The sequence below is a fragment of the Mesoplodon densirostris genome, chromosome 19 (assembly GCF_025265405.1).
Source record: "Mesoplodon densirostris isolate mMesDen1 chromosome 19, mMesDen1 primary haplotype, whole genome shotgun sequence".
In the NCBI taxonomy this organism is placed as follows: domain Eukaryota; kingdom Metazoa; phylum Chordata; class Mammalia; order Artiodactyla; family Ziphiidae; genus Mesoplodon; species Mesoplodon densirostris.
Genome location: NC_082679.1, coordinates 8,705,227 through 8,731,844, shown reverse-complemented (window position 1 = coordinate 8,731,844; position 26,618 = coordinate 8,705,227). Strand labels below are relative to the sequence as shown.

Genomic DNA, 26,618 nt, shown 5'->3' with positions numbered 1-26,618 from the left:
CCACACACACCGTTTCCCTGCCCTTCCTCAGTCTCAGCAAATGGCTTTTGGACTTAATTGTTTAGGAAAGGGAAAGGAAAACCATTTTCTCATTCATATTTAGTTGTTTATATTTAAAAATATAACTGTCTCATGGCATTTTTTTGAGAAAATTTGATTTAGCTTAATAGGTTTCAACCATATTTCCTCCTACCACAGAGCTTTTGCAAATGCCATTTCCATTTCCACAGCCTGGAGGTTTCATTCCATCCCCTTTGCTTGTTTTTCTTCTTTGTTATTTATGGATATTGTTGTTTGTTTCTGTTTACCAATACAAAGAAAATTTATTGAATGTCTTTAGACACACATTCTTGGTCACTTATGAAGGTATTTCCATGGCGTAAATACCACCAGAGTTCAAGAAAGAGCCAGAATGGAACTAGGTCTTTAGCTTTGCTCTGTCTTTCTTCAGTGCAGGGAGCACATATCATTGATTTCTGTGTCCCCAGTGCCCAGAGGAACACACAGTAAGTGCTCAATAAACATTTATTGGATTTGAATGGGCCTCAGCTTCTTTTAATGAACAGTAAACCTTACAGAATGACATTTCTCCTAGAAATGGTGAAGAGTTACTGCCTTGTGATATAAAGCCAACATGTTTTATCCCTAAGCAGTTTTGTCTTTTTTTCAACAGAAGGTGGTCTTCTGCTCCATCAAAGAGGCGCTGGAAGTGGACTGGAGCAGCGATAAAGCAAAGGCAGCTCTCAAGCGCACAACTCCAGATTACTTTCTCCTTCAAGGTGAGGACTGGAAGCAGGGCTTCCCAGCGAGCGATTTGTGCTTTGATTTCTGCAAATGTGGGTGCAGAAGCCAGAAGGTTTCTTGAGGTTTGCCGTGAGTGGAGTTCCCCCTTAGCTGGGTCTCAGTGGCCACTTAGAACAACAGAGTGAATGGAGAGGAGGCCTGTCACTGAGCTCTGGTTTCTTATTTTATATTGTTGAAGTGAACTTCCCTCTAAAGTTGAGCCTGAGATAACAGTGCGATAAATCCAGCTCTTTTCATCACTGCTTTCCCTCTTCAGAGTTCTTCCTGGGCCTTAAAACCAGTCTTCCTCTCCTGAAGTCTTTTCCCCTACTCTCACCATCATTGCTGGTGTCAGGGAGCATTAGCTAGGTATTGGTTGGCGTCTCAGTGTTCTTGTGCCTGGCACTTTTATTTTTTAATATTATTTTTATAATAATAATCATAAACATTGAGTGCTTACTAGCAAGAGCCATTGGGAGTTGATACTATTACTATCCCTACTTCACAGACAAGGAAACTGAGGCACAGAGAGATTAAGGTTACTCATGTTCTCACAGTAAGCCAAGTAAGTGTATAAATAACATCGGTTTGTTAATTAGTGTAAAAATAATCCATATTTGTTATAGAAAATACCAGAAAAAAAGCAAAAAAAGTCACCTCGACATTTTTGTACTTTTGGGGATGTGCTTCCCAGCTTCCCCCACCCATGTTGGCACATAGAAAGCCCTCAGTAAACAGCTATTAATTTGGAAAGGTTTGAGGTATAGCCTGAGCGTTTCTAACTGCTGCTTATAAAAGGAGTCAACCAGTATTTGAGTTTACCGTAACTTGGGGATTCTCTCAGCCAGGGGCAGTCTTGTCCTCCAGGGAACACTGGCAGTGTCTGGAGACATTTTGGTTGTTATGACTGGGGGTGGGATGGGGAGAGGGCAGGGATGTTGTTTAATATCTTATGACACATGGCACAAGACAGCCCCCCCATGACAAAGAGATATCTGGCTGCCAGTGTCGATAGTGCTGACGTTGAGAAACCCTGATCTAACCCTTTGCAGTTTCCAGAGTATTTTCTTGTCCATCTCATCATCACAGCTCCCTTATGAGGTGGACAAGGTGGGAATTATCCGCAGTTTGGTTTCTTGGGATGAAGAGACAGAGTCCCAGAGAGGCTCATGTTTTGCCTGAGGACACAGAATGCAGATGGCAAAAGAGCAGCCCAGGTCTTTGAAGTCTAATTAATTAAATACTGTGAGAGACACCAGGTAATGAAAGCATCCGGGCTCCATTCTCAGTGCTCTGTGGGTATTAGCTCGTTGGATCCTCACCACATTCACATGAAGCAGCTGCTGTACCCCCACTTATAGGCGTTTTAAAAGGTACAAATTGATGAAGACACAGGCATGTGGTCACCCCTGCCCTCAGGAGCCCATCATTGAGATGGGGAGGCAAAACTAATGGCCTGGAGACAGTGTGGGAGATAATGTTTATTGAATCCAGATAGATTCCGCTGACCATCACTATCAGAAGTTACAAGGGGCTGGGGAGCAGACAGGTCGTGAGGCAGAAGCAGGAGCTTTAATATTGTGACCCAGATGGCAGGCAGTGGTACACAGTTCAGAACTAGTGCTCTGGAATCAAAACAGACCTGCCTTTCAGTCCTGGCGCTGTCATTTTCTTAGGTGAGTGATGTTGAGCCACAGACTTAAATTCCCTGAGGCTCCCTCAGATTCCCCTCTGACCATGGGGGTGTTAATAGCGCTTGCCTCAGAGGGCTTTTGTGAGGCTTGCATGACACCACGCAAGGGGCTTCGCACATAAGCAAGTCTAGAGACCTAACCTAGTTATGTGCTTGGAGGTGGGAGGTACTTCGCAACTGTGCAGTAGAATTTTAGGACTGACTCAATTTACCCTTTTCTAAAAAAATTTATTTATTTAAAAAAATTTTTTTGGCTGCGTTGGGTCTTCATTGCTGCACGCGGGCTTTCTCTAGTTGCGGTGAACGGGGGCTGCTCTTCATTACAGTGCGCGGGCTTCTCATTGCAGTGGCTTCTCTTGTTGCGGAGCATGGGCTCTAGGCACGCGGGCTTCAGTAGATGTGGCACGCGGGCTCAGTAGTTGTGGCTCGCGGGTTCTAGAGCGCAGGCTTGGTAGTTGTGGTGCGTGGGCTTGGTTGCTCCGCGGCATGTGGGATCTTCTCAGAGGAGGGCTTAAACCCGTGTTCCCTGCATTGGCAGGCGGATTCCTAACCACTGTGCCACCAGGTAAGTCCCTCAATTTACCCTTAATTCCATACTTGAGTAAGTATTATCATAGCAGCAATCCTATTGGATTTTAGTTTTTTGCCTGTGACACTTTGTTGGATAATATACTCCATATGTTTACTTCTCTTTTCTTTTTTATTTTTTTAAATTTTTTTATTTTTAATTTTTTAGGTTTTTTTTTAACGTTTTTATTGGCATATAATTGCTTTACAATGGTTTACTTCTCTTTCTAAATGGTACTAATTACCTTTTTAGTTTCAAGTTCCAGGGCTTTGGATTTGGTGATTGAAACTATGTTCATAAAGCAACTATACTCCAGTAAAAATTAATTAAAAAAAACTGTGTTCATAATTAATACTCATATTAATTATGACTATTTCTTTATTATGGTAAAAACCACATACCATAAAGTTTACCATCTTAACCATTTTTATGTCTATAGTTTTGTAATAGAGAATTTTATTTTATTTTTATTTTTTTGCAGACTTTTAAAATATATATTAATTAATTAATTTATTTTATTTATTTTTGGCTGCGTTGGGTCTTCATTGCTATGCGCAGGCTTTCTCTAGTTGTGGCGAGTGGGGGCTACTCTTGGTTGTGGTGTGCGGGCTTCTTATTGCGGTGGCTTCTCTTGTTGCAGAGCACAGGCTCTAGGTGCGCAGGCTCAGTAGTTGTGGCGCACGGGCTTAGTTGCTCTGCGGCATGTGGGATCTTCCCAGACCAGGGATCGAACCCGTGTCCCTTGCGTTGACAGGTGAATTCTTTCTTTTTTCTTTTTTTTTTTTTTTTTTTTTTTTTGCGGTACGCAGGCCTCTCACTGTTGTGGCCTCACCTGTTGCGGAGCATAGGCTCTGGACGTGCAGGCTCAGAGGCCATGGCTCACGGGCCTAGCCGCCCCGCGGCATGTGGGATCTTCCCAGACCGGGGCACGAACCTGTGTCCCCTGCATCGGCAGGCGGACTCTCAACCATTGAGCCACCAGGGAAGCCCGACAGGTGAATTCTTAACCACTGCACCACCAGGGAAATGTCCCTGTAATAGAGAAGTTTAAAAGGAGGCAGCCCCACATATCATACTGTCTAGACCAAGGCTGGCAGCTGTGTGCTTCCCACTCTCCCCTCCATCCCTCACCTGTGGCAGATGTGGCTAATAAGGCCTTATCATTGGCCGGCCACTTTTCTTATAGCCTTGGGATTCTTTAAACAGCACTGCCTGCAGTTCCCTCTCTGATTTGGCATACAAATACAAATAAAGCTAACTCTCTCCTTATAAGAATGAGACCTAGAAGGGAAGTGACTCCCCATGGCCTAGGTCTAAAACCCAAGTCTCCTGATTCTTCCAGGATCTAGTTCTTTTTACACCATCCCCAGTGTTCTTCCTGAGTTTTTTGGATATCCAACATAGCCTTTCCTGGGCTTTTCTCTTTGTAGCAGATGACATGTCCTAACTTTGCTTGTGTGGCGTCATATGCATATTCCTGATGATATTTTTTTTGCCCTCTTGGGTCGTTCTGAGCTCTGTGTGTCTTTCCAGAGGTGCTGCAACTGGAAGTATAAGGAGTGTTCCAAATGCAACGAGCATGAGGGCCTGCTTTGCTGTCTGGGAGTTTTGCTCTTGGTGTATATTTGATTAACTGCTTTGGCTAGGGACTGGACTAAGCTTCTGGAAGTAGAGGGAAATGGCTCTCGTGATCTCTTTCCCTGGGTCCTGCCGGCAGCTTAGACTTCTGCCAGAATTCAGCTTGTAAGTATTAAGCTGACTTTCTGAGTATATCACCTTATTCTTTTTTTTTTAAATTTTTTAATTTAATTTTATTTATTTTTTTATACAGCAGGTTCTTACTAGTCCTTAATTTTATACACATCAGTGTATACATGTCAACCCCAATCGCCCAATTCATCACACCACCATCCCCACCCACCCCGCGGCTTTCCCTCCTTGGTGTCCATACGTTTGTTCTCTACATCTGCGTCTCAACTTCTGCCCTGCAAACCGGTTCATCTGTACCATTTTTCTAGGTTCCACATACATGTGTTTATATCCGATATTTGTTTTTCTCTTTCTGACTTACTTCACTCTGTATGACAGTCTCTAGATCCATCCACGTCTCAACAAATGACCCAGTTTCATTCCTTTTTATGGCTGAGTAATAGTCCATTGTATACATGTACCACATCTTCTTTATCCATTCGTCTGTCGATGGGCATTTAGGTTCCTTCCATGACCTGGCTATTGTAAATAGTGTTGCGATGAACATTGGGGTGCATGTGTCTTTTTGAATTATGGTTTTCTCTGGGTATATGCCCAGTGGTGGGATTGCTGGATCATATGGTAATTCTATTTTTTGTTTTTTAAGGAACCTCCATACTGTTCTCCATAGTGGCTGTATCAATTTACATTCCCACCAACAGTGCAAGAGGATTCCCTTTTCTCCACACCCTCTCCAGCATTTGTTGTTTGTAGATTTTCTGATAATGCCCATTCTAACTGGTGTGAGGCGATACCTCATTGTTTTGTTTTTTTTTTGCGGTACGCGGGGCCTCTCACTGTTGTGGCCTCTCCCGTTGCAGAGCACAGGCTCCAGACGGGCAGGCTCAGCAGCCATGGCTCACAGGCCTAGCCGCTCCGTGGCATGTGGGATCTTCCCGAACGGAGCACGAACCCGCGTCCCCTGCATCGGCAGGCGGACTCTCAGCCACTGCGCCACCAGGGAAGCCCTCATTGTAGTTTTGATTTGCATTTCTCTAGCAATGGAAGCAGTACTTGTTGGAATTAATCGTTTGGTTTTCCGGAAGGAGCTCATAATAGAGGACTCCCTTCCGATCCCACCATATACACAACATCACCTTCTTTGGATGAAGACCTTTGGTGTGGTTGGTGGTGGTTCGTTTCGCCTGGCCCACGATCTCTTCCATTCCACATTATTGTACAGTATCCACTTTTTAAAAATTAATTAATTAATTTATTTTATTTTATTTATTTTTGGCTGCTTTGGGTCCTCATTGCTGCACGCGGGCTTTCTCCAGTTGTAGCAAGCAGGGGCTACTCTTCGTTGCAGTGCACGTGCTTCTCATTGCAGTGGCTTCTGCTGTTTCAGAGCGTGGGCTCTAGACATGTGGGCTTCAGTAGTTGTGGCACACAGGCTCAGCAGCTGTGGCAAACGGACTCTAGAGCGCAGGCTCAGTTGTTGTGGCGCAAGAGCTTACTTAGCTGCTCTGAGGCATGTGGGGTCTTCCCAGACCAGGGCTCGAACCTGTGTCCCCTGAATTGGCAGGCAGATTCTTAACCACTGTGCCTCCAGGGAAGCCCGTAGAGTACCCACTTTTTATCACCCATCACAATTTGTTATAAAAACGGAACATTTTCATTACATTTAAGTAGAGAATCGCGTGCGGAAATACGGTCAAGAAGGTTATTTTCGCTTAACTTAATGTGAAACTCAAACATAAAAGCGATTAACATAACTAAGCGGGTACAAATGATTTTCAACGCTTGATTTGGATATTTTGAGTATGTTAGCTGTCTCCTGTGTGGTACAACATTGATTGTTCTCAATTAGTGTCTCAATTTGATCTCTCTCCACTTCACCTAGTCTACCTGACTCTGGAGCAGCGTCCAGTGAGAAAATCTCTAGCACAGAACTTTGCAAAACACTTTTGACATGTTCGATCAGTCACAGCACCTTCTTCATACACTGCACAAATCTTTTTTTGCATTTCAGTTCCGTTTTTACCTTTCTTGAAATAATAATGCATAATATGCCAAAAATGTTGCTTTTTTCTTCCATCTTCAGTATTAAAATGGCTACACAAAAATTCACCAGTTTTGATAAGTCCTTTTTAAAATGCACGCTGATATGACAGCTGTCACACACAATCTAACAAAATTGTTTCTAATGAAGTTAAAGACGACTAAGTGCTACTAGAGCCATCATACAGAAAAAAACCGAGCGAACCTTTTGGCCAACCCAATAACTTCGGGCTGTGGGATGGCCTTGGGGAATATCCAACTTGAATGATCAACTTTTTTAGGCAGTACTCTAGTTTTCATGGTTGCTTCGGAAAAGATCTTGGAGCATATGTAGAGTGACCTCATTTGTCTTGTTGGCTGCAGAATGTATTTCTTTGAGTGTACTATCATTTGTGACCAGTCTCATCAAATGTAGGTTGTTTTCAGTTTTTCTCAGTCCTTGGAATTTGTTCCCAAGAGCCTTTCTGGGAATGTGACTGATATACCTGATGACGCCTTAGGAATTCCTCATGACGTCAGGGTGCTTGGCTCTGATACACACGAGAATACCTTTGTTTCACCATTGCCTAATGGAACACTTAGTAGGTGCTCGATAAATAAATGGGTGCTCAATAAATAGCTTTTGCATGAGTGACTGGTTTGCTTGTCTGGTCATTTCTTCACCCTAGAGAGAGAGCAGCTTGCCCACTGGTGTCCCTGCAGGCTTCTCTTTCCTGCCTGCTTCCCTGAGCACTTGTCAGGCTTTTGATCCCAGTGGCACCCTGGTCCTGGCCTGCCCCTCACACATAGGTGGCTCTTTCTGCCCCTTTCAACTGAATTGTGAAGCAGCTGCCCTGCCGTCCATGTGCGTGTGTCGTCCACGTGCATGTGTTTGCCTTGTTTGGGTGTTGAGTGTTTTTCCAGTTTACTTAATAAGATGGTGGCCAGACTGAACGCTTCCTGCTGCATTTTTCCACCATCTTGAGAGTCGGCCTCACCATCTGTGAGCCAAAGGTCTCATCTTTTTATTATTCTCCCATGGCATGTTGCAAAACATGAAGTGTGAGCTGGTTTCCTGTGGCAAAAAGTTGACTTTGATTTGTTCTTTTTGAGGTTACTGTGAGTTTATCATAACAGGAGTGCTAAAAATATCGGGTCTAGTATGGAAACAGCATTCACTTACCAGCATGAATAATAACACACAGGTTTAGTCCAGAGCAAGGAAGCAATGGGCTTCATCTCAAGATGTGAACTACTTAGCAGAGAATCCTTGGCAATCTTAACTTTCTCAGTCTGTTCTGACGAGTCGTGGAAAAGTACTTAGGCCGTTTTTGAGCCACAGAATTAAAGCTGAAAATAATCTTAGACCATTTTTGGAGCACCTGATACGTGTCAGATCCCATGCCTGGGAATCGTCACGGGAAGAAGTCATCTTGCCAATGCAAAACTCAATCACAAATAATTCTACTCCTTGTGAAGAGAGCTGTAACAGAGAGCTATTGACAAAGCTGTCGTGTTGTGCTGGTCTGTTTTCAATATGTGTGAATTATTCTACCATCAGAAGCAAACTGTTATGGGAGCTCAGGGAACTGAGGGTCTGGCTCTCTTTGGGGAGTTGGGAAGTCTTCAGAGAGGAGGAGACATCTGAGCTGGATTTTAAAGAATAGGTATTGGCCAGGTGGTAAAGGGAGGTGAGAGTGTTGCCGGCAGAGAAGCAGTGCTTGCAGGCGGCCAGCGGTGCAGAGACCATGGCACAGCGAGGCTGGAGCTTGGTGGGTGCCGATCAGAGATGAGATCAGGGCCTTGCTTTTTTTAGGTTTTTATTCTTACAGCCAGTGGTTTCCCAACTAAGAGGATATCAGCCTCACTCGTGGAACATTTGAAAAATACAGATTCCCTGGTTCTAGCTCAGATTTACTGAATCACAATAATTAGGAGTGGCTGGAATATGCATTTTTGTAAACCTTCCAGGTTTCTGAAGGATCAGCCAATTAGAGGGAAACCACTGCCATAAGAAGAAAAGGAACCCATGTCCTGTGTCAAAGCCCTGATTTACTCATGTGTGGGTTTTTAAAAAATGTGTTAAGTACTGTATTTCAGATGAGGGCATGACTGAAGCAGGGGTAAGAAGGAGATAACCCATGTAGCTCTTTTTTTTTTAAATTACTGAATGTGTTTTTTGAAATTAATAAATTTATTTTTGGCTGTGTTGGGTCTTCATTGCTGTATGCGGGCTTTCTCTAGTTGCGGCGAGCGGAGGCTACTCTTTGTTGCGGTGGGCGTGCTTCTCATTGTGGTGGCTTCTCTTGTTGCGGAGCACAGGCTCTAGGCACGCAGGCTTCAGTAGTTGTGGCATGAGGGCTCAGTAGTTGTGGCTCATGGGCTCTAGAGCGTAGGCTCAGTAGTTGGCACAAGGGCTTAGTTGCTCTGTGGCATGTGTGATTTTCCTTGACCAGGGCTCAAACTCATGTCCCCTGCACTGGCAGGCAGATTCTTAACCACTGCGCCGCCAGGGAAGTCCCCATGTAGCTCTTGAATACAGAATTTTGACTGTATACCCCAGTTTAAAAAAAGAACCGTTGTGGCTTCCCTGGCGGCGCAGTGGTTGGGAGCCCGCCTGCCAATGCAGGGGACACGGGTTCGTGCCCCGGTCCGGGAAGATCCCACATGCCACAGAGCAGCTGGGCCCATGAGCCATGGCCGCTGAGCCTGTGTGTCTGGAGCCTGTGCTCCGCAACGGGAGCGGCCACAACAGTGAGAGGCCCGTGTACCGCAAAAAAAAAAAAAAAAAAAAGAAGAACCGTAAACAAATATGAAGTCTAGTAAGTTGGTTTGTTTTTTACAGTGGTATGGGTTAGCAAGTCTGAAACTATTTACTATTTATTCTAGGATTGAGCAAATAGGCAAATATATTGTGGATGATGAGACTCGGACTTTTTTATTGCCAGAAAAGGGAGTTAGTTTCTGTAAATACGGAAGGTGGGAAAGGCTAGAAGGAGCCCTGTGGGGTTGGATTGGTATTGCAGTCATCTGGATGAACTCATGGTTTTGTTTTTTTTTTTTGCGGTATGCGGGCCTCTCACTGTTGTGGCCTCTCCCGTTGCAGAGCACAGGCTCCGGATGCGCAGGATCGGCGGCCATGGCTCACGGGCCCAGCCGTTCCGCGGCATGTGGGATCTTCCCAGACTGGGGCACGAACCCGTGTCCCCTGCATCAGCAGGCGGACTCTCAACCACTGCGCCACCAGGGAAGCCCTGAACTCATGGTTTTTTATATGTAGGTACAGAAATAGATGTGTGTATGTCTGTGTATTTACATTCATACATACGTATTTCCTAGCTCTGGCTGTTGAGAGGGCTGAGGAGCAAAAGCTCTCCAGTAGCAATGAACAGATTTCATGCCCAGATCTTGATGGCTAATATCCAAGGATCCAGGAGTCCTTGGAGACATGGCTGATTCTGGGGCTGGGGTAGGAAATTTACAGGTGAGCTTGGAATATCCTGCTGTGCCTGAAAGTAAGGAAGTGCTCAAAGAATGATGGGTCATGTCAGAAGGTCACAGGAGTCAACTTGAAAGGGCTCCTATTGGTCAAATCTGGGACAGTTTGAGGATCAGATAAATGATAGTAATAGATTGTAACCCATAGACTAAAACAAGAACCCATGAGTCTATACTGATAATTGAATAAGTAAATGAGGGGAAAAAGCAAAGTTCTTTTTTTTTTTTTTTTTTTTTAACAGAAGAATAACAATAAATAAAGCAGGAATGATGAAGATTTAAAAAAATCTGTATTTGGCCATCATCATAGTAGTAAAAATTGTTTTAAGAATTATTGATGGATGCTAAAACTAATGGGAAAGTTCTCTGTGAAGCAGGGTAGATGGCTTCTCAAGGTATGTTTTAATTAATTACAGAGAAAGACTAGAGAACCCTGGCAGATTGTTCCTCAACCAAGAGATCACAGTTAACATTCCAAGAATAGGACAGTAGGTCTCAATGCGTCCTGATAGGATGCACTGAGCAAGACACGCCACCGTTCTGGTTCCCTGCCCAAAGTGGGTAATCTCAGCCTAATTGTGAGGAAACATCAGACATGCTTGGATTGAATAAGACTCTAGAAAATAGATGGCCTGTACTTCTCAAAAGTGTCGTAAAGGACCCAGGAACTCCATTTCAGATTAAAGGAGAATGAAGAGACATGATAGCTCAATGGAACATAGACCTCCCAGACTGGATCTGCGAGCAGGAGATTTTTTTTTTTCTTTTGCTCTCAAAGACATCAGTGGGACAGTTGGTAAAATTTGAAAAAGGTCTGTAGATTAGATGGTAATACTCCATCAATGTTAATTTCACAGTTTTGATCATTGTTTTGTGGTTCTGTGAGAATTTTTTTTTAAATAAATTTATTTATTTATTTTTGGCTGCGTTGGGTCTTCATTGCTACGCATGGGCTTTTCTCTAATTGCGGAGAGCGGGGGCTTCTCATTGTCGTGGCTCCTCTTGTTGCGGAGCATGGGCTCTAGGCGCTCAGGCTCAGTAGTTGTGGCACGTGGGTTCTAGAGCACAGGCTCAGTAGTTGTGGTGCACAGGCATAGTTGCTCCACGGCATGTGGGATCTTCCTGGACCAAGGCTCGAACCTGTGTCCCCTGCATTGGCAGGCGGATTCTTAACCACTGTGCTACCAGGGAAGCCCCTGTGAGAATATTCTTGTTTTGGGGAAATACATAGTGAAGTATTCAGGGGCAAATTTCAAATCATTTTTAAAAATGTGTATTTATAGATATGAAGAAATAATGACAAATGTGGTAGAACGTTAGCATTTGGGGAACTAGGTAAAATTAGGCAGGAATTCTGTGTACAGGTTTTCTGTTAAATCTAAAATTATTTCAAAATAAAAATTAAAATAACGAAAAACAAAAACAACCTCCAAAAACCCCTGTTCTCAGCACCTGGAAAAATCCCGATATTGACGGCTGATGAGTAGTACCTGCAAAGGGCTCTATCAGTGCTGGGTCCATAGGAAGGGCACATGTAACAGCACATCCTCATCATCTCTTCACACGTACAGTTCCTCTGGAAAGGAGCCATAGAGTTCCCCCAGATTTTCAAGGGGGCCTAGAGACCTCTGCTGTGGGAGAAACAGCACACCTCTGTGACTGAGAGCAGAAAGCCTTCATGCTTCAGGTAGGAGATAGTATAGTAAATAGCACCTCACTGCTGAGCCAGCCTGGGGTGGTCTCCACTTAGGGCCCTTGCTCTGCAAAAGGAATTTCTTCTTCCAGGCAGTAGTGTTGGGCAGACTGTAGGGGGTGTATTTGCATAGAAACACTTAACCCGTCGTCAGCTTTCATGTAGAGCCAAGCAGGACCTTACTAGGAACAAATACAAATGGTGGCTTGGAGGCGGGTACTAGGGGTACAGAGGGTGAAGGGGTGCTGAGCCTCATGGTTGGTTGTTGGGTGGATTAAAGAGGAGCTGTCAGAGCTCTTAATATACTGCCTGTGTTGGAAACCAGTGGAGCTCTTCTAACGCATTTGCCATTTTCTCTTCTGCACAGCGTTCATCAAGAACTTGACTGGCCTCTCCTTTCATCCAGAAAGCACTCTATATGGGGCTCGGTGGGACTGGAATTCAGCCTGGACATGACCATGAGTCCTCCCGTGGGGCTGCCTCTCACCCTCAGCCTTCATTGGTGGCTTAGCTCTTTACCAGCCTCCTCCTTCAGATCTCTTCCTTCTTCTTTTTTTTTTTTTTTTTAATATTTATTTATTTGGTTGCACCAGGTCTTAGTTGTGGCAGGTGGGCTCCTTAGTTGAGGCTCGCCCGCTCCTTAGTTGTGGCATGCGTGTGGGATTTAGTTCTCTGATTGGGAATCGAACCCGGGCCCCCTGCGTTGGGAGCGTAGAGTCTTAACCACTGCGCCACTAGGGAGGTCCCCAGATCTCTTCCTTCTAATCCATTTTCAGTCACCAGTCCGATCTGTCTAAAAACTAAAACCCTTCCATGATTCTCTTTTGCCTTCAGGATACCATTTAGACCTCCTGGATTGGCATCCCAGACCTGGGGCCCACTGACCTCCTTTTCTCCTTTCCACTCCCTTCTGCCCTCCATGAAGCCTATGCTGGGGACATTGCTGTCCCCAGACATCTGTCAGTCCCTCGTTTCTACACATGTTTTTATTCCTTCTGCTTGGAATATCCTGCTTCGTCCCTTCCCACTTATCCTCACTGGTCACTCTGATGTGACCTCCAGGAATGTAGCTCCCCTGATGTGAGTTGGGTTTCCTTCCCCTGTGATCCCATAGCATCCCCTGGACAACAGAGTCACTTGAGGGCAGGGACCACAGCTCACCATCTCTTGACTGGGCCTGACGCAGAGCAGGGCCTTGCTAAATGTGGATTGATTGATTGCTGCGGCCACCTGTCCCAAGCTTGGAGAATCTTGCCCTTTCTTAACCTGTGGCTTCATTCATTTATTTTAGGCCCCTGTAAAGCCATCTAGGTGGTGCTAATTTGCATAGTTGCCCTTTGGCCTTTTCCTGACTGTGCCACAAGACACACAGTAACTCAAAGCCCCAGACCTGGCTGTAGGACTGTGCCTAAATCCAAAGGATTGGGGAGCCCTTCCACTTTCCTTTAACTCCCCATGTGCGGGGAACAAGGGCTTGTTTATGACTGGAAGCTCCTATCTCTCCTAGGCGCTGGCAAAGTCAGACCTAGGGCCCTCCAAGGGAGGAATTCGAATCTTTTCTAAGATGGCTGATTGTTCTTGGTTCATAAATCTAGCCAAACAAGTTTGGAGTTCATGTCTACTTTCTCCTGCCACTAGAACCTTGATGTCTCCAGCTTTGGATTTGAAAGAAAGGCATTTCGGTCCCACTCTTATCATATACTGCCAGGCCTTGAGCAAGCCTCTTTGCCTTGTGGCCTCTGTTTTCTTTTATAGAAATGAGGGAGATGTTGATAATCTCCTCCCAATGATCATGTATAGGAGAGCCTTAGAAATGGCCCTATTGTCTCCTTCTTTTTATTGTAAAAGTAAGATGTCTTCTTAGTAAAATATTCAGATACCTCAGAGGAAACTGCCATTTCTTGTGTATTCTTCCAGAACTTTCTAGTATTTTGTACCTCATTCTTCCTCATCACTAAAAGGATTCTCTCTCAAGATTTGGACACTTTATAACTTTTTTGCTGTTAGAAAACTTAGTTTGATTCCTCCTTCCTCAATTTTCCCTGCCCTCACCGCAGGGAAATTTTATGATTTTTTAATTGACTTTCTCTCTAGACCTCAGCTTGATTGGGTGATCAGTTCTCTTCAGAAGGAACTTCTTATTTTAGAACTTGTAACCTTTGCAAACCAGCCGTTGCCACTTGGGCCTGGCGTTCCCCAGCGGGTGTTTTGGTGTCCAGCAATGACAAGAACTGCTGAGGAAGAGACAGCCACAGGGAAACGGGTTCCGATAATGCGGCAGCAGCTGAGTGCTTGTTGATTTGCTACTGTCATAACCACAAATGTTTAAAAATAATTTGTGGGGCGGGAGGAAGAAAAAAGCAGTGGGTTTTGTTGTGTTTCTTTTTTTGTTTGTTTTTTTTCTGGTGCCACTGCCTTATCAGAGGTACAAAACGCAGACCACAGTCATTCAGAAAGGAAGAAGGCACTGCCGTGCAGAGAAGAGAGGTGAGGGAAAGGGCAGAAGTGACCCATAAGTGCAGTTCTGGGCTTTTCCGCCGTCAGCAGGTGTAGAGTCTGGTCAGAGAACCAGCTGTGTTTAGGCTCACGCTCCACTCCTCAACCTAAAAAAGAGGCATAACCCCAAGTCCGCCACATAGGGTCACAGGGATTAAATGATGGCCAGGCACATCTTGTGCATGAGTAATTGTTGATTAAGTGCTTTGTCTCCATCGTGATCACATTACATCTTCACAGCACCCTCGTGAGAGCAGACCTACTATGATCACGTCATTTTCACAGGAGGAAATTGAGTCTTGGAGAAGCTAAGTCATTTGTCACCAAACCTAGTAAGTGTTTAAGCATTGCCCAATACCCCGTCTCTCAAAGCGCTCAGTCAGACTTTAATTATTAGCCTTACTAATACTAATAGCATTATGTCCATTGTTAAAGTCTGAACCTCACAAGAGCCCTGTGACATTTTCTTATTCCACTTTTGCAGATGGGAAACTGAGACCCACCGAGACCAGATTGTAATAATGGGCAACACTGTCAGCAACCTGCCTTGTTTTCTTCTTTGCAGGCCCACATCTCCCCCACCCCCACAGTAGCCTATGTTTGAGCTGTTCTCGGGCCCCGAGCCCAGCTGCAATTCTTGTTTAAAGCCTCACATCTTTTCTCTGACTGTCAGACAACAGTCACGGGAATGTCCTGTGCCATCTTCCCTGGGTAAGAGCGGTTGGCAGAGAGCAGCAGATGCCCAGAGTCAAGGTCATGTGCCACTCAAGTGCTGGCCTGGAGAAAAGACCCTGTCTCTCTGCTGCTTGTGACCAGGCAGGGTGAGTGTGAATGGAAAGGGCTTTGTCAGAATAGCTCTGTAAGCGGAGGGTGCGGCTGGCAAAGCTAGTAGATAGGGGCCCTTGCAGTAGGGGACCAGCGATCTCCATACTTGGCCTCTACATCATCTGCCTCTGCATTTTAGAATGTTTTTGTCCCGTTCTCTTTGTAAATTGCAGACTTTTCAGAATGTTCCACCTTATTTAAATAAATAAATTTATTTATTTATTTATTTTTGGCTGCATTGGGTCTTCGTTGCTGCGCGTGGGCTTTTCTCTAGTTGTGGCGAGCGAGGGCTACACTTTGTTGAGGTGCCAGTGCTTCTCATTGCCGTGGCTTCTCTTGTTGTGGAGCACGGGCTCTAGACGCGTGGGCTCAGTAGTTGTGGCATGCGGGCTTAGATGCTTTGTGGCATGTGGGATCTTCCTGGACCAGGGATAAAACTGTGTCCCCTGCATTGGCAGGCGAATTCTTAACCACTGCTCTGCCAGGGAAGTCTGGAATGTTCCACTTTAAAGGTGAGAGTCAAGCTTGGGAATCATTAGACTTTTTTTTTTTTTTAAGAGGAGAACTAGAATATTTGGTCAGACTAGAGTCTGAATGGGTGGTTTGCATTATTCCAAACTGGTGGACTCTGAGGTGGGAAACTAAGGTCACCTGAAGTGATTTTCTTTTTTCTTTTCTTTTTTTAAACTCGCCTGTCTTCTGTCTTCTCTCTGCTTCCAGGGAGGCAGTACAGCATAGAGGTTAGAAGTGTGCTGACTTTGGAGTCCATCGTGATCCCGAGCCTCAGTTTCCCACCTCTAAAATGAGGATGGTAACAATTGTACCTACTTCATTTTTTTTTTTTTTTATTGATTTTTGGCTGCATTGGGTCTGTGTTGCTGTGGGCGGGCTTCCTCTAGTTGCGGCGAGCGGGGGCTACTCTTCGTTGAGGTGCGCGGGCTTCTCACTGCTGTGGCTTCTCTTGCTGCGGAGCACGGGCTCTAGGCGTGTGCGCTTCAGTAGTTGTGGCTCGTGGGCTCTAGAGCGCAGGCTCAGTAGTTGTGCGCGGGCTTAGTTGCTCCGCGGCGTGTGGGATCTTCCCAGACCAGGGCTCGAACCCGTGTCCCCTGCATTGGCAGGTGGATTCTTAACCACTGTGCCATCAGGGAAGCCCTAATTCATTCTATTTTATTTTACATAGGAGAGCTCATTCTGAATATAGGCTATTTATGCCCCCGCTTTTTTTAAACCTAAATGCTATTAAAATTTTTCAATGTGACTAAAAACTGCTTAAACATAATTTTAATAGCTGAATAATATTCCATTCTGTCAGTTTATCATGTTTCATGTAATCATCGTGTTATTGGATATGAAATTATTTCCAGATTTTTTGAAATATGCATAAATAACATGGCAGCGACCGCTTACACATAATTAAATCACTGGCCAAGGAGCATGACCTTTTGTAAAGATCCTCGATACCACATCTTCACATAGTTTGGTGAGCATTCTCACTGCCGCCAGCTCTGGGCGACAGAGCCTGTCCCTCTGCCTCTCGCTCAGGTTGAGTAATCATGGTCTTGCATTTGGTAGGCAAAAACTGGCAGCTCATTTCTGAGAAGTAGGACTTTCCTTTCTCCCATCAACAACTTTCACCCAGCTGCCCGAGGTTCTTTTCAGAAGAGAGTGAGCTGTAAATAACAGGAGGCAACTTTCTTTCTCTGTTTTGAGCTGATGTGTGATGAGATCAGAGACTGGCCTTCATAGGAGAGGTCGAAGTGTGGCCAGGACTTGGTGCTTAGAAGGGGTGTTTCAGAAAAAGTCTTCAGGGGAGGCCAGTCTGGAGGTGAAGTTCTCTGGAGAAAGAGGTCAAAGGATTGTGTGGCCGTGGTGACAGATGGGGGCTTATGCGAGTGCCCTCCGTGGATTGTGAGCTCTGCCTTCTGAGTCCCCAGCACAGCTCAGCACAGGCGGTGGGGGTGGAGTGCAGGTGCTCAGAAATGTTTGTGGATGAAAAAGTGAATGAATGAGTATATGCACATGCATACTTTTAAGCTTCTGGGTTAAAGGGAAAAACTAAGAGTGAGGTAGATGAAGGGGGGAGTGGTGTGGAGCTGAGCTGAGCAGATGGCCAGACGCCGCAAGAGGTGAGAGGCTGAGAGCCAGCAGAGCTCCTGGTGGCTTCCTGGAAATGCCCCGCCTTCCTCAGTCCAGCTGTGTCCCTCCTCTGAGGTTCACCCCCGTGGGCTGGCAGTTCTGTACCTTTAGCCCTCAGATACAGCCTTGAAAGCCAGGCTTCTATCTTGTTTCCCTCTTGAGGACACATGTGGTACACTGTGTATCTTTTTTTTGTTTCTTGCTGGACATTCCATGTTAAGCATGTTTGTAAATAGTTGATAAGAAAGACAGATCCATCCTCGGTATCTTGAGGACTCCATTCAATTTGATGAGTAATAGAGCAGGCCTGGTTAGGCTCTGTGAGGGCCTTGTGTCGCCTTGTTGTGAGCCTTCTCCCCACCCGTGTGGTGATTTTCCTTCCTTCTCCAAACATTGAAGCTTCCCGTGGAACAGATACTTTCTCAGTGCCTACTATGGGGCAAGCCCTGTGCTAGGCATTAAGTAGATAATAGTGAACAAAACAGATATGGTCTCTGCCCCACAGAGCACCAAAATCTGGTGGAGGAGACAAGTCAGTCCTTGTACAAGTGAATTTACACAGATGACTGTAAAATCACAAATTGAGATTAAGACCCTGAGGGAAAGAACGGGGTGCGGGGAATAAAGAGTATAGTTCAGAGCTGAGGCGCTGTAGTCCCCGGAGCTCACTGCTGAGTTAGTGGTGGTCACACAGTCACACGAGGAATCACAGCATGAACAAGTGTGTCAGCTCCTCTAAGGGCCATCCGTGCAAGCTGGATTTATGGAGATGTGGACAAGCAGTGGCAGTTCTGGAGTAGCGCCATTTACCTGATGCTTACCTGGCACCGTCCGAGGTGCTTTACGTCTATCAGTTCCCTTAATCCTTAAGCCCCTTAATAAGGTCAGTGCTCTTACGATTCCCATTTCACAGAGGAGGCTCAGGGTCGTTGTCACTTGTCCAGGGTCACAGTAAGCAGGAGAAGAGGGGGTCCAGAGCTGTGCTCCTCGCTGCTGCATGCTGCTGCCTGTGGATTCCCAGGCTCCCCAGGCCTAGGAAGGGCTTTGCGGAGAGAAGGCGCAGCAGGCAAGCAGGCAAGCTGACAAGCAGCGTGTGAGCAGGCTGAGGGTGAGAGGTGGGGAGGCTCAGCATCTGGGGCCGGGGGACCTGTGAAGGTGAGGTGGTTCCGCCCACTGGGGAGGGGGCTTGGCGGGCTGCTTGGCGGAACCACTGCCTTCTGCCCGATCACGCTCCCTCAGCGCGCCTTTCCTAGTTCCCACCTTTTGTTCTTTCATGTGTAGTTTTTGTTTGTCACCCTCACGAAATGCTCTGAGAGGCAGAGCGTGCAGTTTGCTCTCCCCTGCCCAGCTCAGGGCCCAGCACAGAATCGGTGCTCGCTACGTATTCAGTGTGAGGCCTAGCGTCTTGCCTGAGCACATAAGCTACCGACTAAGAGGATAACTCTATTTTTCATTTTCTTGGAAGTTTATGTCACCCAGGAGTGGATCTGATTTCCAGGCCATTCCCAGAGATAATGAGTCGCCATTAAGTGAGCCACTTTGGGGAGAATGGGTGGGGAGCACCAGAGAGATGGGGATGGTGTCTGGCACAGAACAGCTTTAGGCGTCAGCCAGGCAATTTTATATAGATTTGACTTGGTCTCAGTTGAACTGTTTTGGGAAACAGCAGTTGGGTTGGAGCTAGTTTGCAACATTGATTTCATTTTTTTCCTATAAAAATACTGGAGTCTTTGGATGGCCTTAGTGATTATGCTAAATATAATCATGCCATTTAAATGCAATAAGAAATGTTTAGAAAGAAAGAGTGATTAATAACATTGCTTCCCAAATTCCTGTTATAACACTAATCTGGTATTCTGATTCAGATTAAATTTGAATTTGAGTTAATTTCTTTTTGCAAAAGTAGTAGTTTATTCACACGTACGCAGTTTTTCTTCTAATCCATGAAAAGGTGCTTGGTTTCCCCTTTTCAAAGTTTGCCTTCTCTGTTACATGGGCAAGTCCTGAACTATAGCAGAGACCCCAGCCTATCCTCCGTAACGGTGAATGTCATCCCCCCCGGACTTCTGCAACCTGAGTTAATTAAAAGGTGCAGATGAAGTTAATCAAGTTTGGAACTCTTATTTTGTGCAGTGTTTTAATATGTTTCAGTGAGTCATCTTTTGGCATCCCTGACCGTATTTGATCTTCATGGAATAGTTTCATAATCTGGAAACTGGTGGGGAGGTGCTCTTCAGAAATGCAGAGTCAACAGTGCTATGTGTGTGTCTGGCTATTTGGGAGGGCGGACAGCAGAACAAAGAGGAGAATTTAATAAGTGAGAACTCGTCCGGGGCTAGGGTCAGTTCTGAGGCTGCTGCCCGTCTAGAACACTGGGCTTCTTCCCACACCCCCTCCACCCCTGCTAACTGGAGTGCTGACATTAGAAAAAGAGTGCAAAATACAGCCTCTGTTTGCTTTGCTGCAAATAAGTGGCTGGACTGACTGGCCCCCTTCCCAGAGGCCCTGAGCGGACTTCAGATGTGGTCAGCAAGGTATCTGGACGGTGCCAGGCTGCCGGCCCACGTCCAGGCGGCCTGCACCAGGAACAGGCAAGGGGCCCAGAGAAACAGCGGGGCCAGCTGCTGGCTGCCTCTGCTCCTCCTCTGAGCGCCATCTTATTTCTTTCTGAGTTGAAACTGGTCTTACCCTCTGAAGATTGATGGGCAAGGTTTCGTATGGCTTCCACGTCCACTTCTCACCCACTGAACTAGTAACTTAAAATTAATGGACCAGGGACTTCCCTGCTGGTTCAGTGGTTAAGAATCTGCCTGCCAATGCAGGGGACACAGGTTCGAGCCCTGGTCCGTGAAGATCCCACATGCCGCGGAGCAACTAAGCCCGTGCGCCACAACTACTGAGCCTGCGCTCTAGAGCCTGCAAGCCACAGCTACTGAAGTCTGTGTGCCACAACTACTGAGCCTGCGCTCTAGAGCCCGCGAGCCACAGCTACTGAAGTCTGTGTGCCACAACTACTGAGCCTGCGCTCTAGAGCCCGTGAGCCACAACTACTGAGCCCACGTGCTTAGAGACCGTGCTCCGCAACAAGAGAAGCCACCGCAATGAGAAGCCTGCTAGCCACAACTAGAGAAAGCCTGTGCGTAGCAACAAAGACCCAACTCAGCAATAAAAAAAATAATAATAATAAATAAATAAATAAATAAATTTATAAAGGACCAGTTGAGAGAGGGCAGGGCCCTGTCAGGAAAATGCATCTCACAGAAATGTTGTCAAACAGGAGTCTTCCTGAGGTGGGGGGGCAAAGAGCCAGGCCACTTGGAATCCTTGGGCTGCATTCCTGATGGTCCTGGCTTTCTCCTGGATCAAGAAGCACAGATTCCAAATGCCAGCATTGGCATTTCTACGCCACTACTCATTGGCGGTCCCATTGAACAAGCCGCTCAAACTCTGGACTTCAGTTTCTTCACCTGTAAACTAGGAAGAGCATTCGGACCTGCCTACCTCCCTGGGTTATTGTGGATGTAAAAGGTTTAGAATGGTGCCTGGCATAGAGTAGGCACGGTTTGTTTTGCAGTTGTTCTAATTGTTTGAGTATGCTTCAAGAGCCGTGCTTCATAACCAAAAGATGAACAGTTTTGTGGTGAGGGCTGAAAAAATGATCCTCTCTCCTCTGTCCCTTGTGACAGTTGGTGCTTCTGTTCCAGTGACACAGAAATAAGAGGACTGCACGGGAGGCAGCTAGGGCGGGACTCCTGCTGCTGTCCGGCAACCTCGTTCCGTTCCCACGTGCTTGCCACTGGGCCTCGGACTGTGCATTACAAGCGGCCTGCCCTTGGCACTGCCTCCGTCATCTGCTCAGGCAACACTGGTGCACATTCTGGGTCCATCTTCTCAAGAGTGATTGACAGAATTAGCGCTGACTTTCGAAACAGTCCGCTCGGAGTATCCTCTTTTGACTGGACTAGCAGATTTCCACGTTCCTTTGTCTTCACAGGACATTGTTGGAAAAGAGGCTTGGTGTAAACAGTGATGACCTGCCACTTCTGCAGTCTTTTCTCTACCCTGTCCCCAAATGCTTGCTTGATTGCATTTGTTTACTCCAAATTGGAATACCAGTGACACATCTGCAAAGTTAGAAGTTGAGCTTAGGTGATGGCAGGTCTGTGTTAGCCAGCATCCAAATTGTCATCGACTTTTGAGTTGTCTGCCAAGTGGTCAGGTAGAATTGAGGGTTGTAGAAGCTGTGTTCTTGAAAATGAGAGGGGAGTAACATTCCCAGACAGCAAACAGTATTCAGAAGAGGTGTTCTGGAACCTTTTTAAGATAAAGAATAGAAAACCTCTGATGTGCAGAGCCCTATGCTGGGCACATGACAGGCGATCTTCCTCGGACACCGGCACTGAGAAAAGCATAGCCCAGAAGCAGGTTGCGTCTTCTTTTACCTGGGCTTCCATGTTTTGGGATCTTCTCAGAACACTGTGTAGCCCATTTATGAACTTCTCTCAGGCTTCAGTGGAGCCATCTGTCTTGACCCCTAAATTCCCCATCCTCCCCTGCCATCGCTTTCAGACTGCGGAGACCCAGACTCCCTTGCTCACCATCAGACCTTTGGCACGTAGGTCAGCTGCACACACTGAATGCTCTCTTGTGCTGGTGAATGAATGAATTCCTACTGCTTCTTGGAGGGCGGTTCTCACCGCACTGCTCGTCACCAAAACTGTTTGTGAGTCTTAAGAAAACAAAGAGAAGGACAGTGATTCCTTAGTCTGGGGCTAGTTCCAAATACTTGCGTTTTTAAAGAGCCTCACAACAATTGCCTGAGTTTTCAGTCCACCTTATCTTTTAGGGAAGAGCCCCTTGTACTGAGAGAGAGTGTAACTTGCTGGGTAAGTTCACTTTTTCAGTCAGCAAATGCTGATGAAACTTAAATGGAAGCAGTTTGTGAACTGTGAGTGTGAGGGGCTATCCTAGGGCACCCGAGGATCTACCCATCTCTACCTCTGCTCCGAAACAGCCTGTGTGGTGTGGGAAGAGGACTGCCCTAGAGACGAGGCTCCAGGCTGACTGTCCGCCTGCCTTGGGGAGCATGTGGGGAACAAGAATGCCACCCAGCCAGCCTGCAGTGGACATCCAGACAAGGTGCTGTGGCAGTAGAAGGTGCTTGTATTTTGATCGGTCTTCTGCTCCTGCCTGTGTGTTTTCGTTTGCGCTACAATTTCAAGCCTTGTTAGGGTCTTGTTATACAGTACTGCTCATTTGCTGCCATCATCTGAACCTTTCCTCTGGTTCACATCCAGAACAAAACATCCATTTCTGGAGGTTGACATAATGGTTGTACTAAGTAAGGGAGGTTTTGTTTGTAATGATCTGCCTGTCTGATGAGTCTGAGCACTTGGCTGGCCTTTCTGGCTGAAGCAGTTCATCCTTTGAACTGATGCCTAGAATGCATGCCTCCTCCACCTGACCTCTCTTCTGGGTCATAATAGGGCCTTTTCCCTCTGCTGGAAGTTGCCCCTACCCTTCTTCCCAGGCCCACACATGCTTCCCTCATGTTGCTTCCTCAGGGAACCTTTACTTGACGGCACCCTATAGAGGATGTCACATCCTCTGTTGTACTGTCATGGCACTCATCACAGTAATTTTAGTCATTTTTGCAATATTTGATTACCTTTCTGACTATATTTGTTGAATAAATGAAAAGTATTACCTTTCACTTGGCCCACATTTTAATTTATATATATATATTTATATTTATATTTATTTATTTATTTATGGCTGCATCGTGTCTTTGTTGTTGCATGTGGGCTTTCTCTAGTTGCGTCATGCGGGGGCTACTCTTCGTTGCGGTGTGCGGGCTCCTCATTGCAGTGGCTTCTCTTGTTGCGGAGCACGGGCTCTAGGCACGCGGCCTTCAGTAGTTGTGTCACATGGGCTCAGTAGTTGTGTCTCGCAGGCTCTAGAGCGCAGGCTCAGTAACTGTGGCGCATGGGCATAGTTGCTCCACGACGTGGGATCTTCCCGGACCAGGGCTCGGACCCGTGTCCCCAGTGTTGGCAGGCGGATTCTTAACCACTGAGCCACCAGGGAAGCCCCCACATTTTAATTAATGTACTACTTCCTGTACAATGGAAAAAAATGTGTTTAATTATCAACATCTATAAGGATTTATTTATTTATTATGAAATATTTTAATTATTTATTATTTTATTTATTATTTACTATGAAAAGGCTTGCTTTTTAAAAATTTTATTTTATTGAATGAAGTATAGTTGATTTAAAATGTTGTGTTACATATATATGGAAACTAAAAAAAAAAAGAAATGGTTCTGATGAACCTAGGAGCAGGGCAGGAATAAAGACACAGATGTAGAGAATGGACTTGAGGACACGGGAAGGGGGAAGGGTAAGTTGGGACGAAGTGAGAGAGTGGCATGGACATATGTACACTACCAAATGTAAAATAGATAGCTAGTGGGAAGCGGCTGCATCCCACAGGGAGATCAGGTCGGTGCTTTGTGACCACCTAGAGGGGTGGGATAGGGAGGGTGAGAGGGAGGGGATATGGGGATACATGTATACATATAGCTGATTCACTTTGTTACACAGCAGAAACTAACACAACAATGGAAAGCAATTATGCTCCAATAAAGATGCTAAAATTTTTCTTTAATAAATAAATAAAATGATAGTACCGTAATCATTGCTAATTTATGTCAGCCTCAATTCTAATACTTTCCACTAGTCTGTGTTTAGTTGCTGTCTTGATATTGTGTTTGCAGATGGTTCTAGTCTTTAAAAGAGAATTCACCAATAAAGAGAGATGTGATGCAAAAAAAAAGTCTTAATTTCTGCTGTACAGCAAAGTGATTCAGTTATACATATATAGACGTTCTTTTTCATATTCTTTTCCATATGGTTTATCACAGGGTATTGAATATAGTTCCCTGTGCTCTACAGTAGGACCTTGTTGTTTATCCATCCTATATATAATAGTTGGCATCTATTAATCCCAAACTCCGAATCCTTCCCTCCCCCAAACACCTTGGCAACCACAAGTCTGTTCTCTATGTCTGTGAGTCTGTTTCTATTTCATAGATAAGTTCATTTGTGTCATATTTTAGATTCCACATATAAGTGATATCATATGGTATTTGTCTTTCTCTTTCTGACTTCACTCAGTATGATAATCTCTGCGTCCATCCATGTTGCTGCAAATGGCTTTATTTCATTTTTTTAATAAATAAATTTATTTATTTACTTATTTATTTATTTATGTCTGCGTTGGGTCTTCGTTACTGTGCGCAGGCTTTCTCTAGTTGCGGTGAGCGGGGGCTACTCTTGGTTGCAGTACGCGGGCTTCTCATTGTGGTGGCTTCTCTTGTTGTGGAGCACGGGCTCTAGGTGCGCGGGCTTCAGTAGTTGTGGCGCGTGGGCTCAGTAGTTGTGGCGCACAGGTTTAGTTGCTCCGCAGCATGTGGGATCTTCCTGGACCAGGGCTCGAACCTGTGTCCCCCACATCAGCAGGCGGATTCTTAACCACTGCACCACCTATTTCATTCTTTTTATGGCTGAGTAGTATTCCATTGTATATATATATACCACCTCTTTTTTATCCATTCATCTGTCGATGGACCTTTAGGTTGTTCCCATGTCTTGGCTATTGTGAATAGTGCTGCTGTGAACATAGGGATGCATGTGTCTTTTTGAATTATAGTTTTGTCTGGATGTATGCCTAGGAGTGGGATTGCTGGATCATATGGCAACTCTGTTTTTAGTTTTTTGAGGAACCTTCACACTGTTCTCCATAATGGCTGCACCAATTTACATTCCCACCAACAGTATAGGAGGATTCCCTTTTCTCCACACCCTCTTCAGCATTTGTTATTTGTAGATTTTTTTTTTATGATGGCCATTCTGACCCATGTGAGGTGGTACCTTATTGTAGTTTTGATTTGCACTTCTCTAATAATTAGCGATGTTCATGAGCCTGTTGGCCATCTGTATGTCTTCTCTGGAGAAATGTCTATTTAGGTCTTCGGCTCATTTTTCGATTGGGTTGTTTGTTTTTTCGTTGTTGAGTTGTATGAGCTGTTTGTATATTTTAGAAAGTAAGCCATTTTTGGTCACGTTATTTGCAAATATTTTCTCCCAGTCTGTAGGTTGTGAAAAGACTTGCTTTTTAACCTGTCTTCTTCCTTTCCCAGTGCTCCTGAAGTTCCGCACAGATAAAGGAAGAGATCCTAGTTCTGATACCTTTGGGGAAGATTCTGAGTTGTTGCTCCAGATTCGAAACGATGTGCTTGACTCCCTGGGTGTTAATCCTGACCTGCTTCCCGAAGACTTTGTCAGGTTGGTCTCAGCACTTATCACAGTTTAGCCTGGATTGATAAATGTCTGTTTTCAGTATTTGCCTTAATTTGGGGAGATGCTTTATTAAGACCGAAAGCCCTGAGGAGAGCCTTCTTTGCCACATTCTGCCACCTCCTGTGGCCCGCTGTCCTTCTGTTGGTATAACAGCAGCATATGAAAAATCGAGGTGACCTTGTACGTGTGCAGGTATAACTGCACAATAAATGGAGTGGCAGGGTCAGAAGAATGGGTTTATCATTTGGTAGATATTGCCCCGTTGCCCTCCATTGATGACCTATCAGTTTATACCCTCAGCAGCAAAGGCATCCCTGTTCCCAGCATCCTCACCCTTAGGTGCTGGGATGCTTTCACCTTAGGCGACCAGTCTTTTGCTCTTATACACAATCAGGTTTAGGATTTGGTTGGATCAGTCCAAAGGGAGACTGGGTCAGGAACCCCTTCCAAGCAGTTCTGGGGTCATCTCTTTACTCTCACTCTCTTTCGGTGTATTTGGGGGACTCCCTAAACTGCTTTGCTGTGCTCCAGCTTGTAGCAGTAATACTGATGGCTAGAATTTACTGAGCAGCTGTTATAATACCAGGCATTGTGGTGGTTGCTTTCTGTACATGCTCTCTCTTGACAACAGCCCATTTTATAGGAGAGGGAAAGTTAATTTAGGGCTCAGAGAAGTTCAGTGACTAGTATGAGGTTATACAGCTAATAACAACAGCACCACGTATTGAAGACTTTCTGTGCTTTACCAACACAGCCACGTTTAATTGTTACAATAATCCTCAAAGTGTGTATTATTATTTTCCCATGAGTTAAATGAAGAAACTAAGGCTCAG

At 45.4% G+C, this 26,618-nt stretch overlaps 1 protein-coding gene across 2 annotated transcripts in view; it reads left to right on the top strand.

Annotated features, from left to right (window-relative positions):
* SAE1 (SUMO1 activating enzyme subunit 1) overlaps positions 1 to 26,618 on the top strand; it is a 69,281-nt gene that overhangs the window by 30,724 nt on the left and 11,939 nt on the right. For both annotated transcript variants that reach the window (XM_060085086.1, XM_060085085.1), the window contains exons 6-7: positions 674 to 779; positions 25,626 to 25,770. In XM_060085086.1, coding sequence (XP_059941069.1) covers positions 674 to 779; positions 25,626 to 25,770 — 251 coding nt within the window. The remainder of the gene's footprint in view (positions 1 to 673; positions 780 to 25,625; positions 25,771 to 26,618) is intronic.